Source organism: Paramisgurnus dabryanus, chromosome 13 (genome assembly GCF_030506205.2).
Source record: "Paramisgurnus dabryanus chromosome 13, PD_genome_1.1, whole genome shotgun sequence".
Lineage (NCBI taxonomy): Eukaryota > Metazoa > Chordata > Actinopteri > Cypriniformes > Cobitidae > Paramisgurnus > Paramisgurnus dabryanus.
The window spans coordinates 14,552,552-14,569,386 of record NC_133349.1 but is presented as its reverse complement, the minus strand read 5'-3'; the positions used below and the strand labels follow the sequence as shown (position 1 = coordinate 14,569,386).

General features: G+C 37.2%; 1 protein-coding gene across 2 annotated transcripts in view; it reads right to left on the bottom strand.

Moving 5' to 3' along the window:
- Nucleotides 1-1,224: 1,224 nt before the first annotated feature.
- ptp4a3b (protein tyrosine phosphatase 4A3b) overlaps nt 1,225-16,835 on the bottom strand; it is a 37,977-nt gene continuing 22,366 nt past the window's right edge. For both annotated transcript variants that reach the window (XM_065245376.2, XM_065245375.2), the window contains exons 2-6: nt 15,540-16,127; nt 15,279-15,371; nt 7,234-7,364; nt 3,633-3,707; nt 1,225-2,637 (exon numbers count right to left, since the gene is read on the bottom strand). In XM_065245376.2, coding sequence (XP_065101448.1) covers nt 2,520-2,637; nt 3,633-3,707; nt 7,234-7,364; nt 15,279-15,371; nt 15,540-15,644 — 522 coding nt within the window. In that variant the 5' untranslated portion in view covers nt 15,645-16,127 and the 3' untranslated portion in view covers nt 1,225-2,519. The remainder of the gene's footprint in view (nt 2,638-3,632; nt 3,708-7,233; nt 7,365-15,278; nt 15,372-15,539; nt 16,128-16,835) is intronic.

Genomic DNA, 16,835 nt, shown 5'->3' with positions numbered 1-16,835 from the left:
ACACACACACACACACACACAGTAACAAAAAACAAGCAGCTGTGCTGAAAATGGTTCTAGTAGTGACATTAAAATGTATTCTTTGAACAATGTTTCCTTTGACTATATTTTTCTGATGTTTCAGAGACTACGGATAATTATAATTATGGTTCAGGCTATAACTTCCAACAAAAACATTCCAGGTTAACAAAGGAAAACACTTAACAGGTGGTGGAAAGTGACAATACCTGTGACATGTTTTACAGTCTGTGAATGAGACAATCTCTCTATTGTTTGGAGAGAAGCCCTTAAATGTCAGCAACATTGAGCTGCTTTATTCACACCAATTTAAATGAATCACCAGCTTTGACAGTTTTGTCTTGAAGAGGATCCACTACAGGATGATTTATTGAGAGTAATGAAACAAAGCTTGTTTGCAACGCAGCTGTCTCCTGCTTGATAGAATGCAAAATGGGTAAAAAGGAAAAACTTGATAAATACTGGAAGGAAGTTCTTTTTAAAGAGCACCTATTGTCCAATTCACATTTTGAAAATTTATTTTGGTGTGTGAGTGTGTATTAGTCCATGTTAACGATATGCAAAAGGTACAAACCCCAAAGTAAACGATGACGCAAGTTATCATCTCCAACGTAAATCTCTTTACTTGGACTACAACAAACAAACGGATTGTAGGCAGCAGTTTACTTCCTGGGATTGGTGACGTAGACAAGACTGACATTATCATAATTCCTCCTGCTTCGGGAAAACAGCCTGTAAGTTAACTCCTGTTAGCAACCAAATATTTCAAAAATGGTAAGGAGCTTCACATTTCCTGCTGATAGCAGAGGTATTCAGGCCTATCACAACGTACAGATTAGCTGGCCAATCAGGGACACAGAGCTTTTCAAATCCGTGCATTTCAGGAAGATAATGAAATCTGGAGCTACAAAAATGTACGGTATGTGGAAAATAATGTGTTTTTAACCATAAACAACGCAAACACATTATATTATACCAAATACACAAAATAACATTGTTTTTAGACATGAAATAGGTGCTCTTTAAAATAAAATATAGCTAGTCTCTTGCGATTGACTTTTTGGAATTTAAATGAGTAAATTTTAATCCACAAATTGTATAAATAATTGTACATTTTATTTTACAGTATATATAAAATGAAATTGAAATAGCTGTGGTGTTTGTTTGGCGTCACAAGTCTTTCGTCAATGCAAATATACAAAGATACAAATTTTTAGACATTTATTTAATGTTTGCTTCATTGTAATAGACCAATCAGATCTGCTTTTAATTTTAGAGGCAGGAAATATGACATTATCTCAGAGTCCGATCCATTAAATATCACACAGATTTCACCAAAGCCATGCAGATAAATGACACACTCTCTATCTGATGCACGTGAGAGTTTGCTTCAGTACCTGACCCATCAGTGACAGATTCATTTACACTTCTTTTTCTGATGTCTATATGACCAGATCCCATGATCTCATTTCATTTCTCATTATATGAACAAGACAAAGATATTTTAACCATTTCTTTAAAAATCATTGATTCTGTCATTCTAAGGTGTCCATATACAACTATGCATGTCAAGTGAAAAACTTGAGCCATCCGTGAGCACAAAAACACAAATAAATAAAAACGCAACAATTTTCAACAATGCCGTGTACGCAGCAGTGAAGTTCATATGAAATGTAGTGTGAGAAATCCCTTGTGGTTGTAATGATAAATTCACACACCGAGTACATATTCTCATTTCTCTTAGTTCATTGCTGCATTTCTGGGGCACTACAGTATATCATATTGTATGGATTTTTATGCACAAAGCTATGCTGTAATACACATTGAGCTTCAATGTGTTCTCAAAAACATAAAACTTGGAAGTCATTTCAAAGTGTGCTATGTGAGCGGTGACTCCTGCAGTTCTCTTTGTAAGCAGCCAGTGGTGCAACACTTGAATCCCATAGCAGAATTATGATACAATATAAAAAGAGGTTAATCATCTCAATCACACCCTTAAAAAATGGGTCCGACAGAGAGACAAGCATTATGAAACTTCAAAATAACAAAGAGAGAGGGAACAAGGTAGACAAGCGGTTCCATACAAAAGCAAGAAAATGACATACAGTGATTTTGTTCTATGACCTCATTGTGGTTGACCCTGCCAGAGCAGCAGGTGGCCGCCCATGATCATCTTTGGACTATGTGCTGCTGGTACAGTGTGATGCCTGGTAGTACAAATGTGTGTGTGTCAAAATATGCATTGGTGTGTGTTCACGATAAATTGTGAAAACACTTAGGACGAGGGTTTGTGTGTAAAGACAAAATACTAGAGGCTCGTCTTTCACAGCCCTGAGCTGGTAAAGACCCTGTGTAAACGGGTCTAACATTTACAAAAATGGGGGGTTAAATTCCCCTCCAAAGAAGTAACAGGAGTTCAAATGCACTGGATTGGTAATTTCAGTCTGGTTTAGTCCATGAGTAAAAAGTTCCTTATGTGGCAGGAGGGTGGTGGGACCGGATCACATTAGGCAGCACTTGCTTTTGTGATTGTGTGGGTCTTTGAAACGCAGTCTCTGTTTTGGGCGGTACTTCTCAAGGTAAGTCAGCTGCTTGCTGTTGATGGCGCCCCGGCGTTTTCTGTGGAAATAAATCATATAAATGTAGCCTTCAATCGCAATGTAGTGTATTTTTATGGTTACATTTTAAAATTTCCCAGCTCCTCTAGAGTTAAACATTTGATTTTTACCATTTTGGAAACCATTCAGCCGATCTCCGGGTCTGGCGCTACCACTTTTAGCATAGCTTAGCATAATCCATTGAATCTGATTAGACCATTAGCATCACGCTAATAAATAACCAAAAAGTTTCAATATTTTTCCCATTTAAAACTTGACTCTTCTGTGGTGACATTATGTACTAAGACCAACGGAAAATTAATACCTGTGTAATATCATTGCGCCTTTTGCAGCCATGTTACGGCAGCAAAGTCTTTGCTTATAACGCCAGAATGAGAGTATAGTTCCTAACCATATCTGCCTAGAAAATTGCAACTATAAATTTTACGTCGGTCTTAGTACACGATGTAACTACAGAAGAGTCAAGTTTTAAATAGGAAAAAGTTGAAACTCTTTTGTTATTTTTAGTGCAATTCTAATGGTCTATTCAGATTCAATGGATTGTGCTAAGCTATGCTAAAAAAGTGCTAGCGCCAGACCCGGAGATCGACTGAATGGATTCAAAAATGGTAAAAATATAAGATTTAACTCTAGGGGAGCTGGAAAATGAGCATATTTTCAAAAAAAGTGTAGTGTCCCTTTAAACCATAAAGAGACTCACCAGTCATCTGTAATGCATTGTAGACTGCATTGTGTTTAAAGGCTATATAAACTGTACATATTGCACAGTGTAAACAGTGTGATTCATCTTTCGACTGCATAATTTGCTATAATGAGTTTGTTCTGCATAATTACATTTGATGTGTTACTGCTGCATATTTTCTGTGATGTATCGTTGCTGCATAATTTGATGTAATGTGTTAACGTTGCATAATTTGTTATAATACATTTATTGTGATGCGCTAAGTTTAATGACTGGGTGTTGTTGGCATACTGTTTGTTGTAATATATACTCACTGTCTGATGAACTGAATGGCATCCTCGTATTTCATTCCACTCTCTATAAGTGCCAATGCCACCAGTACAGGAGCCCTGTAATGTATACGCACTGAGTTTAATACCAAGAAATGTCATTTGCACAAACAGCCACAGTGTGCTGCCCTGTACCAATAGCCATTTCTAAGAAAATGACTTTCTAAGAAAAAGACTTCTTTGAAACCAAGAGTAGTGCATGTGAGAACAGGTTTTCACGTTTGGTTATTTTCTGGGGTAAGGCACATTTTCACATACATATTTTTTAACACATTAGCCTTAAATGAAGAGTTTTAAACATAAAATCCAATTTCTAACAACAATTAAAAGAATAGAAACCCTAGAGAAATGTATCATGTTCCAAACTGGCATGATTTCTTCAATAAAACACAAGAGAAGTATTACAAAATGTCCTAGCTACTCTTTTATATGGGATCAAAGTAAATAGGGTTAACAGAAAAGCATCATAAAAGTAGCCCATACATCTTGTGTACTGTATTAAAAGTCATTTAAAGCCATATTACAGGCTTTGTGTGACAAACAGGCTTTGCTGTCCTCTGATGTTTGCATCCATTACAATACTGTGCCAGCCCAGATTGCCATTTATTTTCATTATGGGAAAGACAGGCCAGTACATTAGCAACATTTCTTGTCAAGATTATGCAGGTTTGTAACAACGACAAGGACAAGTAAATTTAATTTTGGGTAAACTTTTCGTTTAAAGTGCAAATAATTTATTTCTGTCAATGCAATACCATTTAACTTGCAAAACTGTTACAAATGTAAAAACATAAACGTAATATCAGATTTGCTAAAAACAAATGAATTTTAATTTGAAAAGCATGTCACTTCCTGTTCCTGAAACACAATTTGCATTTGGGGTACTGACGGCTTTCAAGTATCCATTCAATGTACCCCTTTCCAATGCATAATAAAACAAACTCAGTCTACTAAAGCAAACATTGGCTCGCAGTCAAAAACTGCCGAGGGCTCCCACAGGACCAGCAACCTACGTCATAGAGTTTGATGCTTAACTTGTTAGCAAAAGCAGTCAGAGGTCAAAGTGTGAGGTTGGTAGGCAGGGTAAACCAGAGTGCCGTTATCACTCCTGCATTTGACCGCCTGGCTCTACGGCTTGCTGCTTAATTAAGGTCTGTGTGTATTTTGACAACTGGCCAGATAGGAGTTTCTACACCGAGATCCTCCACTAACAGTCATTATGGGGAACACACAGAGGAGCAATTACGAGAGCCGCTTATCCTCTTCTTCCTGTTTCGTCTTTGGACGTCAACCTTTGTGCCTCGAATAATAAACTTCAATCAATAGTGTGTGCATGTGAAGAGTTGGTTTTGGCGCATGGTTTCAGGCGAGGCGAATGAGTTTGACCTAAAGGGAACACTGGTCTGTCACCGGGGGGTTTTGGGGTGAAGCAAAAAAGGATGAGAAACCAAATGTAAACAGTAAAAATCAAAAGCCACACTAAAACATCCCAGCTTGCAGCTCTGGCAGAGACACTGCACAAATGATTCTTCATTGCATTCGGATGGGGAAAAGAGCAACAGATCCTGGGAAGGACTGTTTAATGGGCTTAATATGTTTGAGAAATGTTTCTAAATGTGTAAAGCTGAGCCACATATCTGACCCTTCAAATGCTGATGAGCATTTGCACGTCTACATGTTCTAAACAGGAAAACTAATTATTGGCTTGGCCTGCGCAGAACCTTCGCATGAAAAATTTCATAGATTCACAGATTTCTCCTAACTTAAATCTATACAGCTGTCAATCACAAAACAATGTTGCAAAGAATTCCAAATGTTCCTGAATGATTAAAAAGCATGGAACAACAGTAGTTATATTTGGGTGATTCTCACGAAATTGAGGTGTCATGAAACATTTTGATAAAAAAGTAAGTTATTAAAGTTAAAGTATCAAAATAAGAAGCATACAGTTACAAACATCTCTTCATGTACTATTTTGCATATGATTTCAAATGAAACCAATTTTGTTGTTTTTTCCACATTTAAGGGGAACATTTTCATTACCGCAACGTGTCCAGGTTCTTTGACATGGAAATATTTATAATTAAAAAAATCGAATAAATAAAAAGCGTCAGTGCATGTTATACTATAAACATTTACAGTAAAGAAACATGTGGTATTTAAAGATCATTGGTAAATGTAGAGACAATAATAAGGAATATAAATGTGTCCAAGACCAATTTTCTCATCCTCCACAACAATTTTAATTCATTGTTTTAGCCCTCAAGGAACTAAAAAAACATTTGTTGGAAGGGACATAATTGACTGTGACACTCAAGATGGCTACCAGGTAAGCAGTTCTTATTTTTTCTCTCCAGATAAAAGTTGAAATTTAGTTTGTCATAGTACCTAAACAACTTTTTAGTTCTCATTAATGAAACATGAGTTTGTAAATGCATATATTTAATGTAATATCATGTTGCGGTAATGATAATTTTTGATAATGATTTTTTTTATAATTCAATAGAAAATATATATTTTTTTAATCCTCTAAAAATAATGGTTATTGTAAGTTCAGACCTTAATCTTAAATGATTTGGCTTCAAGGGCTTTTCAAAAAATCTGATGCTGGACACCTTCTAAATCTGGATTTCATGAGATCACCCACTACCATTTCAGATTTGCGCAAAACGTTGTTTTCTTTTGCGAAATTAAGGCTTTCCATTAACCAATGATATGCGACTGAAGCGTAGTTTTTTCCTATCATGATAAGTCATTCCAAACGTCGACTGATGTTGGAAGGTTCAATAATATCCCATCTATCGCACTAGGCATTATTTTTAACCGAAGGGGACGTAAGAGTATTATCCATAAAAATATGCCAAGGAAAGCCCCTTATACTTAGGAGCGCCAATGTATAGGTGTTTCTTGGAGGTAATAGTATATTATTTTAAATCAAAAGAGATGTAGGAATGTTATCCAAACATTATTGGCAAGTAAAGCCAGACACGTATTGAGGTGTTTCCGCGTCATCTTAAATAATAATTATGTGACTTGCATCAGGTGACCTGAAAGTGCAAATAAACTGTCTCCATTGCAGTTTTGCAAAATACATATTTTATAAATTGCCTGAAAACCCACCTCAAGTGTAAAAACTTTTTTGTGATATATGGGAGTTTTTTGCAAAATTGACGTGTTTTTACTGGCTGTATTTTCAGTTCGCAATGTCAATTTGTGCAATTTAAAGGGTAATGGAAACACAGCTTATGGCTATAATTTGCAGTAAGCAACATGTCTAAAACAGCAGAATGATGTAATGTTATGTCATGCTGCCCTTGCCGGCTCTGCTTTTATTTATTTTTATTATGCACCTGTCTTCTGTCATGCATTGTCTTTTGTCTGGCACTTATTGCACCAGGTTGCACACATGCACTTTATGTGGCCAGGTTAAACTACTTTTTAGTCCTTAGCTTTGTGTTGTTTTTATGTAGTTCAGTGTCTGTATATAGCACCATGGTCCTGGAGAAACCTAGTCTCATTTCACTTTGTACCGCACTGCTATATACGGTTGAAATGACAATAACGTTTCTTGACTTTATTCACTTACCGGCCAAGTCCAGCCACACAGTGAACAGCCACACAGCAGCCTGGATCCTCACAGAACTTATTCTTCAGCAGACTGAGCCAGTCATCCACTATTTTAGTAGGAGGAGGAGCACCATCATCAAAAGGCCAGTCCTGTGCGAAAAAACACATCTATGAGTGTGTTCGCAAGCGTGTCTGTAATGATAGGGAGACGCAAAGAAAGCCAATGGAAATAGAAAATAGTTCATAGGAAACAATTAATTCCAATCATCACCAGCAGGTGGTGCTCTATAGCACTTTAAAACTAAACATTATCTCTAGTTCTCAGAGCGCCTGTGAAACCCTTTGATGCTTCCTGTGTGATTTTCACAAGTTCTGCAAACGCAAAATCGGCACGTCCACTCGTCCTGTCAAGTCCGTCGCTTCAATCGGATCTGTCACGAACAGCTCAATTCAGCACCATGTGCAAGAGCTGAATCATCACAAATGTTGTCCGATTGAGTAACAGAGCAAACACGGGCATGACCACAAAATATGTTGTGTTCAAAGACTCCTTATATCAAAGTCTTCGAGTGTTTGACTTTTACATTTCTCATACTCCTTCGATTTTAGTCGGCTATATCGAGCAATCACATTCTTTGCTTAAAGGGGCCATGGCATGAAAATTAGACTTACACCATGTTTAAGTGCTATAATTGGGTCCCCAGTGCTACAATCAACCTAGAAAATGTGAAAAAGATCAACCCAGTAACTTAGTTTTGGTAAACCATGCTTTACAAGCACATACAAAAATAGGTTGTTGAAATTTGTCCCTTTTTATGATGTCATAAAAAGCTCTTATTAGAATAATACCACCCCCTTTATCTGCACAATCCAATCACAGCACTGCCATTTAGTGCAGAGAAAGAGAGAGAGAAAAAAAATAATTCACAGCACAACTGAGTTTCAATTGCAACAAACCACCATCATTGTGATCAGTGTTTCCACTTTATCCACTCCTTTGCATTTAATAGGACACACCCAAAACAGCACATTTTTGCACACACCTACAAAGTGTCAATTGTAACATATTATAATAAATTATCTATATGGTATTTTGAGCTAAAACTTCACATATGTGCTCTGGGGACACCAAAGATTTATTTGACATCTTAAAGTATGGTGCCATGGCCCATTTAAAGGATTGGTGCATTTTCTTAAAAAAATCCAGATATTTTACTCACCACCATGTCATCCAAAATGTTGATGTCTTTCTTTGTTCAGTCGAGAATAAATTATGTTTTTGAGGAAAACATTCCAGGATTTTTCTCATTTTAATGGACTTTAATGGACCCCAACACTTAACAGTTTTAATGCAGTTTAAAATTGCTGCTTCAATGGACTCTAAACGATCCCAAACAAGGCACTTTCAAACCACAACTTCTTGTCTTCCTCCATTCGTGTGACGCACCAGCGCGACCTCAGGTAATACATCATCATTTCAAGAGGTCATGGATGACGTATGCAAAACTACGCCCAGGTGTTTACAAGTGTGGAGACAGAGGCCCGTTCCGACGTTGTTGTATGTTGAATGATACTAGTTAATGTCTTTGTGTCAGTTTATTGTTTAAAATGGTCCGCAAATGTGCGTTTCATATATGTTACATGTGACCTTTCGACATCATTACGCAATTACGTGAAGTTGCGCTGGCGCGTCACACGACCGGAGGAAGATGAGAAGTTGTGGTTTCAAAGTGCATATTTTTCAAAAATGACAATTGTTTTGCTATAGAAGACCCTTATGCCTCACTTGGGATCGTTTAGAGTCCTTTGAAACTGCAATTTTAAACTGCATTAAAACTGTTAAGTGTTGGGGTCCATTAAAGTCTATTAAAATGAGACAAATTCTGGAATGTTTTTCTCAAAAAACATTTTGGATGACATGATGGAAAGTAAATTATCTGGATTTTTTTTTTAAGAAAATCGACGAATCCTTTTAGAGAACAGTTCAGGATTATGATAAATGCATCAGCAGATCTGAACTTCAGTAGGAAAGGATAAACACATCTGACTCACATACAGGCCAACATTACAGCTATTTTTCTCTCACGAGTGGCTTTTCATGGTAGAATGAAACTAATTTATGCTTTACAAACAAATGTGCCGAAAGACATTGAAAACAGACTGATTTGAAATGCATCCTCAAAAAAGGAACACATACAGAGAAGCAAGTTTCTAATGGGGGCTGTCTATGAGAATCTCCAGGTTTAAAAATAACATTTTAATCCACTAAGAGGTTAATAGGCCCCTCCTTGTCTAGTATGTCAACAGTAGGCTATTAATTCCAAGAGGCCATTCCAAGATGGAAGGGTTCTGTACTCTTGCCAGGGAACACCGACTCCAGAACCAGCACTGTGTGCCTAATTGTGGAATATGTCCCAGCATTTTCCTTGAATCGCATACCTGCTATTTCTCCAGCAACAAGACCCTCTGCTTACAAAAGCGGAGTCTGAGGCACCTGTTAGCTGTCAGCAAACGCTAACCTTTTCATCAAAGGGGTTTTTGGTTTTACAACTTTAACGGAGTATGAGATACTATCTCACGTGTCATCTCACTTAAAAAGGAGAGTTCAACCAAAAACTTAAATTCTGTCATCATTTACTCACGCTCAAGTTCCAAACATGTATAAATTTCTTTGTGCAGCTGAACACAAAGTAGCAATGTGCCGTTTTGGAGCACCATTGACTTCTGTTTTATGTTTTTCCAAATGGCGCTCCTGTTTACTGCTTGATTACAAATATCTTCCTTTGTGTTCAGCAAAACATAGACATTTATACAGGTTTGGAATAACTTGAGGGCGAGTAAATGATTTTTGGAATAACTGTCTCTTTTAAAGAATTCCTGTTTCACATGAAAATGAAACATGATGTATTTCTGTTTTTGGCTTGTTTTAAAGCTCCCGTTCTTTCTGTGTTTTTGAAGCTTTGATTGTGTTTACAGTGCGCAATATAACGTGTTAATTTTTCACGTGTATAAAAAAACCGCAGGTTTTTTCACACAGTTTACTTATCTGTATACCGCTGTTTTCACTGTCCTCAAAACAGGCTGATGTTTTTCTTGTTCTATGAAGTCCCTCCTTCAGAAATACGTATCGAGTTCTGATTGTGTAGTTTGTTTAGTGTGTTGTGATTCGATAGCAACTTAGCTTGCCGTTAGCTTAGCTGATGACTAACGTATTCCTGTGGGTGGAGTTTAGTCAAAAAAACTGTTCTACTGACGTCATTAAAGCAGGAAATAGATGGCTGTAGTCTAAACTGGCTGTTCGCTGTAGACTTTGAAAGGTGAATTTTGTTAAAGAAAATATATCGCCTGAGAGTGAACTTTGAGCTTTATCATTTTACAGATATTATTTATGCTATTATTGCAACATTACACACTAACTAGGGTTTTAAAAAATGGGATCATGAAGAACGTGACCTTTAAACAGACTTTATGAATTGTTCAGCTGAAGCTTGCCTCGGTTTTAAACAGCAGCTGAAATGCACAAATCCACGCTGAAATGCAATTCCACTTTCTATCATCGGCTTGTTGCAACTCCACTGAACCGTTCAAGCACTGACGCAATGGGTAAAAATGGGAAAGGTGAGATTTTTAATCCATCTGGAGTTGATTGAAATGAAGAGGAAATCCCATTTCACGTTTCGCACCCCTGCAAAGTCATTACCTCATCTCTCTTTATGGAGAGCAGAAGTGATCCGTTTATATAACAAAAACCACAGAGTAAACAGAAAGAGAGAGCAAAGAGCAAAGAAAAGTCAATTTGCAAAAACTACATGTAAACCATTGGTAGTTTGAATTCCTTGAGGAGTGTCAACATTGCTGTTTGTCTGAGTGGTCTGATATATTAACTCCTAATTTAACCAATGGCTTGAGCTTGGGGCGAGACTACCTGTTTAAGCAAACAATGGAAGACAGGGCACTTCGTTTTAAAGCAATAGTTGACTCAATAATGAAAATTATGACATTGTTTACAAGCCAACTTTTCATTTGGTGTTCACCGAAGGAGGAAAGTCATACAGGTTTGTAACAACATGAGGGTGAGGTAACTAAATGTTTATTTCTGGATGAATTCACAGTTTACACGAGAGAGCTCTTCAGTCTCCATTGAGTGCAATTAAAATGACTCTCGTTTTAACTAAATTAAAAACATTAAATCGTGTCTAGCCAAGCATGAACAAGCTGCATTTTCTTGATGGAAATTATGCAAAAAAAAACTTTGACAGAGACATGGAGGTGTTCATCTGACTTCTGATGAAGTCACATAACAGCAATGTTTTAAACAGGTTCTGTAGATTCTTAGTAACATGTCTTTCTCTTGAAAGTGCGTGTTGCCCTGAGGAGGAAGTTGATTTACATAATCGTGTGTCTGTTATGCTTCCAATGCATTCTAAAGGTAAAGCCCGGGATGCACCAGCATACAAAATAAACCTATACAGAACTTTACAATCTGGGAGGCTTGGACTTTTACGTTTCTTGAATTCCCAGCCAGGGACAAATTCTAAAAATCATATTCATTTCACATTCCAACAAAGTACAAAATACAACACTTTTTATTCAGATAAATCGAATAAAGGGTATCAGGGTGAATAAGTCTTAATAAAAAAGCCCAGAGATAGAGAGAAAGACCAATCTCCCTTCCTGCTGCCATGGTAATAGGAAATGTTGACAAGCCAAATTGAAAATGCATGTGGATGTTGGAGTCAAGCATTACAAAGACGAGGTAAGGGCTGAGACAGATCTAATATCAAGTTCAGATGTCTGCAGTTCTAGTCTGAATTCTCTTTAAGCACCAGAAAGAAAAAGCAACCTCATCTTAGTTGATTTAACTTTATTATCACATGACTCATGTGATCACGTGATTTCATATGTGCTTCAAAATGAAATAAAGCTAAATGAACTATGTAGTTGTGGTCTGTGTTGACCAGGACAAGCCTCCTCATCCTAGATAAGGTGGTTGTTGTATAAATCCACTCGATTATAGCAGCATCACCGCAGTATATCAGAAGTGTTAATTAAAAAACAAGTGTCATGGTGTGACACAGCAAGGGAAATGCCCAGGATTTTTAAATTTAGATGACAGAGCGAGGGTGTGTATCGGACGTTCATTAGGATGCGATACAATATCGATTCTTTCTGCCAGTTGTGCGATTTTTGACGATACCACAAAACACTTCTTCACTGCGATTAAATTTGACTGAATTATCGATATTTTTATATTACACTTTTACTTACAAATGCAACCAAAATATTTAACATGAACATTTAATTAAACTCCTTGAAAATGACACAACCTCGGTCCCAATTGGAACCTTCAGAACAACAAATTAACAAAAAGACTTTTTTTAAATAAAGAAAAATGAATAATGAGGGGCAAAATGTAGGGCTGGGTATTGGCAAGGGCCTCACGATACGATACATATCACGAATCATGTGTCATTATACAATGTATCGCGATACGATACGATACATTGCATGTTGCGATACATTGCAGTACTTTTTCTTTTTTTATCAAAAATGTAAAAAATAGAGCTGAATTAAAAACATTTTTTAAAGCCTAAGTACTTCCACACGTCGGCTTTGAAAGCTGCAGGTGTTTTTACATTTTCTGCCATTTTCTCACTCCCACTAACTTTTGAGACATTGGCCGAATGGCCATATATGACAGACAACTGGACAGAGACAACTATAGCAGCGGCCGAGGAGGTCATTTGAAGCACGCAGAGGGATTTGATGGTTTTTTAAAAAATATCGATAGTAGAGATCAAAATATCTTTTTGCACAGCCCTAGCAAAATGTCACGTTAAATCAAGCTTATGATGTCAACAGTCAAAGTCTTTCAGTATTTTGTGCCAAAATGTGCAATAGTGACAATCACTTAGGTAGTTTTATAAAAATATTATTACATTGAAAAATAAATTAATATAAAAAATAAAGCTGTTAAACTGAAAGGGGACTTTTCACAATACGTTTTTAAGATACATCATTGGTGTCCCCAGAGTACATGTGTGAAGTTTTAGCTCAAAATACCAAATACCATATAGATAATTTATTATAGCATGTTAAAATTGCCACTTTGTAGGTGTGAGCAAAAATGTGTCGTTTTGGGTGTGTCCTTTTACAGTAAATGCAAATGAGCTGATCTCTGCACTAAATGGCAGTTCAGTGGTCTGATAGTGCAGATTAAAAGGATAGTTCGGCCAAAAATGATATTGAACCCATGATTTACTCACCCCCAAGCAGTCCGAGTTGCATATGTCCATCGTTTTTCAGACAAACACATTTTCGCATATTTTAGAAAATGTTTTAGATCTTTCAGTTGATTAAATGTAATGTTACGGGGTCCACCCATAGTTCACGACCTTCAAGTCCAAAAAAAGTGCGTCCATCCTTCACAAAATAAATCCAAACGGCTCCAGGATGATAAACCAAGGTCTTCTGAGGGTAATCCGCGCGGTGTTGTTGTAGAAATATCCATATTTAAAACTTTATTAACGAAAATAAATACCTTCCGGTAGCGCCGCCATCTTAGTCGTGTCCGCATTCAGGATGAGAGCTTACGCAGCCTACGGAGGCTACTCTGCTGCTGCTCTGTGCCCCCGCCCTCCGAATTTGTCATACGTCACTAAGAAAAGTGTGTACACTACGCTAATACTCTCTCCTGAATACAGAGGAGTCTAAGATGGCGGCGCTACCGGAAGGTATTTATTTTCATTAATAAAGTTTTAAATATGGATATTTCTACAACAACACCGCGCGGATTACCCTCAGAAGACCTTTGTTTATCATCCTGGAGCCGTTTGGATTTAATTTGTGAAAGATGGACGCACTTTTTTGGGACTTGAAGGTTGTGGACTATGGGTGGACCCCGTAACATTACATTTAATCAACTGAAAGATCTAAATTATTTTCTAAAATATCCGAAAATGTGTTTGTCTGAAAAACGACAGACATTTGCAACTCTGACAGCTTGGGGGTGAGTAAATCATGGGTTTAATATCGTTTTTGGCCGAACTATCCCTTTAAGGGGCGGCATTATCCCCTTCTGACATCACAAAGGGAGCCAAATTTCAATGACCTATTTATTTACATGCTTGCAGAGAATGGTTTACCAAAACTAAATTACTGGGTTGATCTTATTCACATTTTCTAGGTTGACAGAAGCACTGGGGATCCAATAAAAGCACTTAAACATTGGTCTCTGATCAACATGTTAAAGAGGACATTAGAGGGGAAACTGCGTTTTGCATGGACAATATCGTTGTGTTTTCGCTGCTACAACCACTTTGTTGCTGCATGGCATTCACTTGCTGATGCTAGCAGATGAAAATAAACAAAAATGCCCGCTTTGGGGGAAATGCGTAGATGGACGTTATGTCAAGGAATGGGGACAAGGAAAGTGTCAAAATAAAGGTACCTCAAATGGATTTTTTATGTGTGGCATCGATACATCGAATAGTTAGGAATAAAATCTATGTATCGATGCATATTGATGTATTGTTACCCCCTAGTCTGTAGTCAGTTTATCTTATCATAATTTTTTTGTTAAAGATAAAAAAACATTAAATTAACTATAGGTCACAACACCAGTGCTCTCATTGTTTGTATTTACGTTGCAAAACCATTATAGAGAGGTTTTTTTACCAACTAATGGGGCAGTTTCCCAGACAGGGTTTAGATTAATCCAGGACTAATCCTTAATTATATTAGGACATTTATGTAGTTTTTACAAACACACCTTACCAAAAAACAATACTGGTGTGCATCTTGGGATTAAACAATGGCACTGATATATGTTAAAATATGTCAGTGCAAAATGTTTTAACATCAAGGCAAAAAATGCATATTAATATGGGGCTAGGATAAGCCCTGTGCAGGAAACAGACCCTATATGTTTTACCCTACACTAGTAAAGTTGTTTCAAAACAGAAAAGTGAAAGGACATTAAAAGGGCAGTGCTGATTTGGAAAACACGATCCACATTCATACTCATTTACAGTATGGCACAGAAATAAACATGGTATATCTTACCATGACTGTAATTCCATCCTTTTCCAGTGGTGTCTTATCATAGGTTATTTCACACACACGCACCACTGTTGTTGCCCCATAGTTCTTCAAATCCTGAAGAAACATGATGGAGCAAGTTGCATTTATTCATAAACAAAGCAGAACAGTTAAATGATGAATAAATGTTTTGAATTCTTGGTAGCTCCTTTAGTTACTCTTTCAAAGCCAAGTGTTTGGTATATTACGGTCATGTCTGCGTTGTACATTTTAAATGTCTCTTACCTCTATGAAACTATTTAATGTTGCATTGGTGGGGTTGTGCGTGATCAAGAAGCGCATGTTTTTGTAGCAGACCTCAACGGGAGCCGGGCGGTTCATCCTGACCATGCTAGTGTCCCTCCAACTCTATAGAAAATCCGAATCCACAGAGCTCCACTCACCGTCCTGCGCTTGATCTGGCCTACAGAGCAGTTCTACAGAGATGCAGGATCCTCTGCTTTAAGTCACTACTAATCAGTATATAAAAATGAAAGCTGCCCGGTTTGAAGGCAACAACAGACTTCCTCTTCCAATCAGTCTGCCTCTTCCTCTTGTTAGGGGTACTCTGACGGGCAAGTAGACGGGTGGAACAGCGTCCGGTAGCCAAATGCCAGGTGTCGTGATACCAATTACCCCATTTGGTGCACGGCGAGGCGGTCATTCAGAAATACCAGCGAGAGAAGGGCAGGCAAGGTGTTTCTCTGGACATTCAGAGGCAGATTCAGGTGCATCCACCCCAGGTCAAGGTGTTCAGCGATGTTGGGCGTGGCAGTAATCACCGCTGCCCTGCCGGAACTCCATTAACAGACAAGATGCTGGATGAGAAACCTGCTAAATATGAAAACAAGAGAAATATGTTAATTCATTAAAACTATATATATATTTTATAAACCTTTACTGGCAGCTGAGTGGAGTTCCTTAAAAAAAAACATGTCTAAATTATTTTATTATGCAGTCTTGGGTAGTCTTTTAAATTATGGGATGCAAGCATGGTATGGTAATCTCTCAGTCCAATTGAAGTCACAGCTTGCTCGTCTTGTTAAAACTGCAATGAAAATCATTGGTGTTCGAGAGTATACATCACTTCAAATGATTTATGAATCATTAGTTCTCAAGAATGCACAATCTATAGTGAATGATCCTAATCATGCTTTATTCCCAATGTACCAACTTCTGCCATCAGGGAAACGTTATAGAGTCCCGCTATGTAAGAGCAACCGTTTTAAAAAGTCATTTTTACCGGTATCTATTAATATTTTAAATGATAAAATGTAGTTTTTTTTTTTTTATTTTTATTAATTATTTTTTGTATTTATTATTCCTATATTGTGATTATTGTCTATTGTGTTCTGTGTGTATGTTTGTATACTACTGCAGCTGTGAGTCCAAAACAAATTTCCTGTAAAGGACAATAAAGTATACTCTACTCTACTCTAAACACAATGGCAAAGCTTGCAAAATAGAGAATAATATATTTGATTACACTTTAGTAATAGTATACTGCAGTAAAATACTGTAGTGTTTTTTAAACTTATTGTA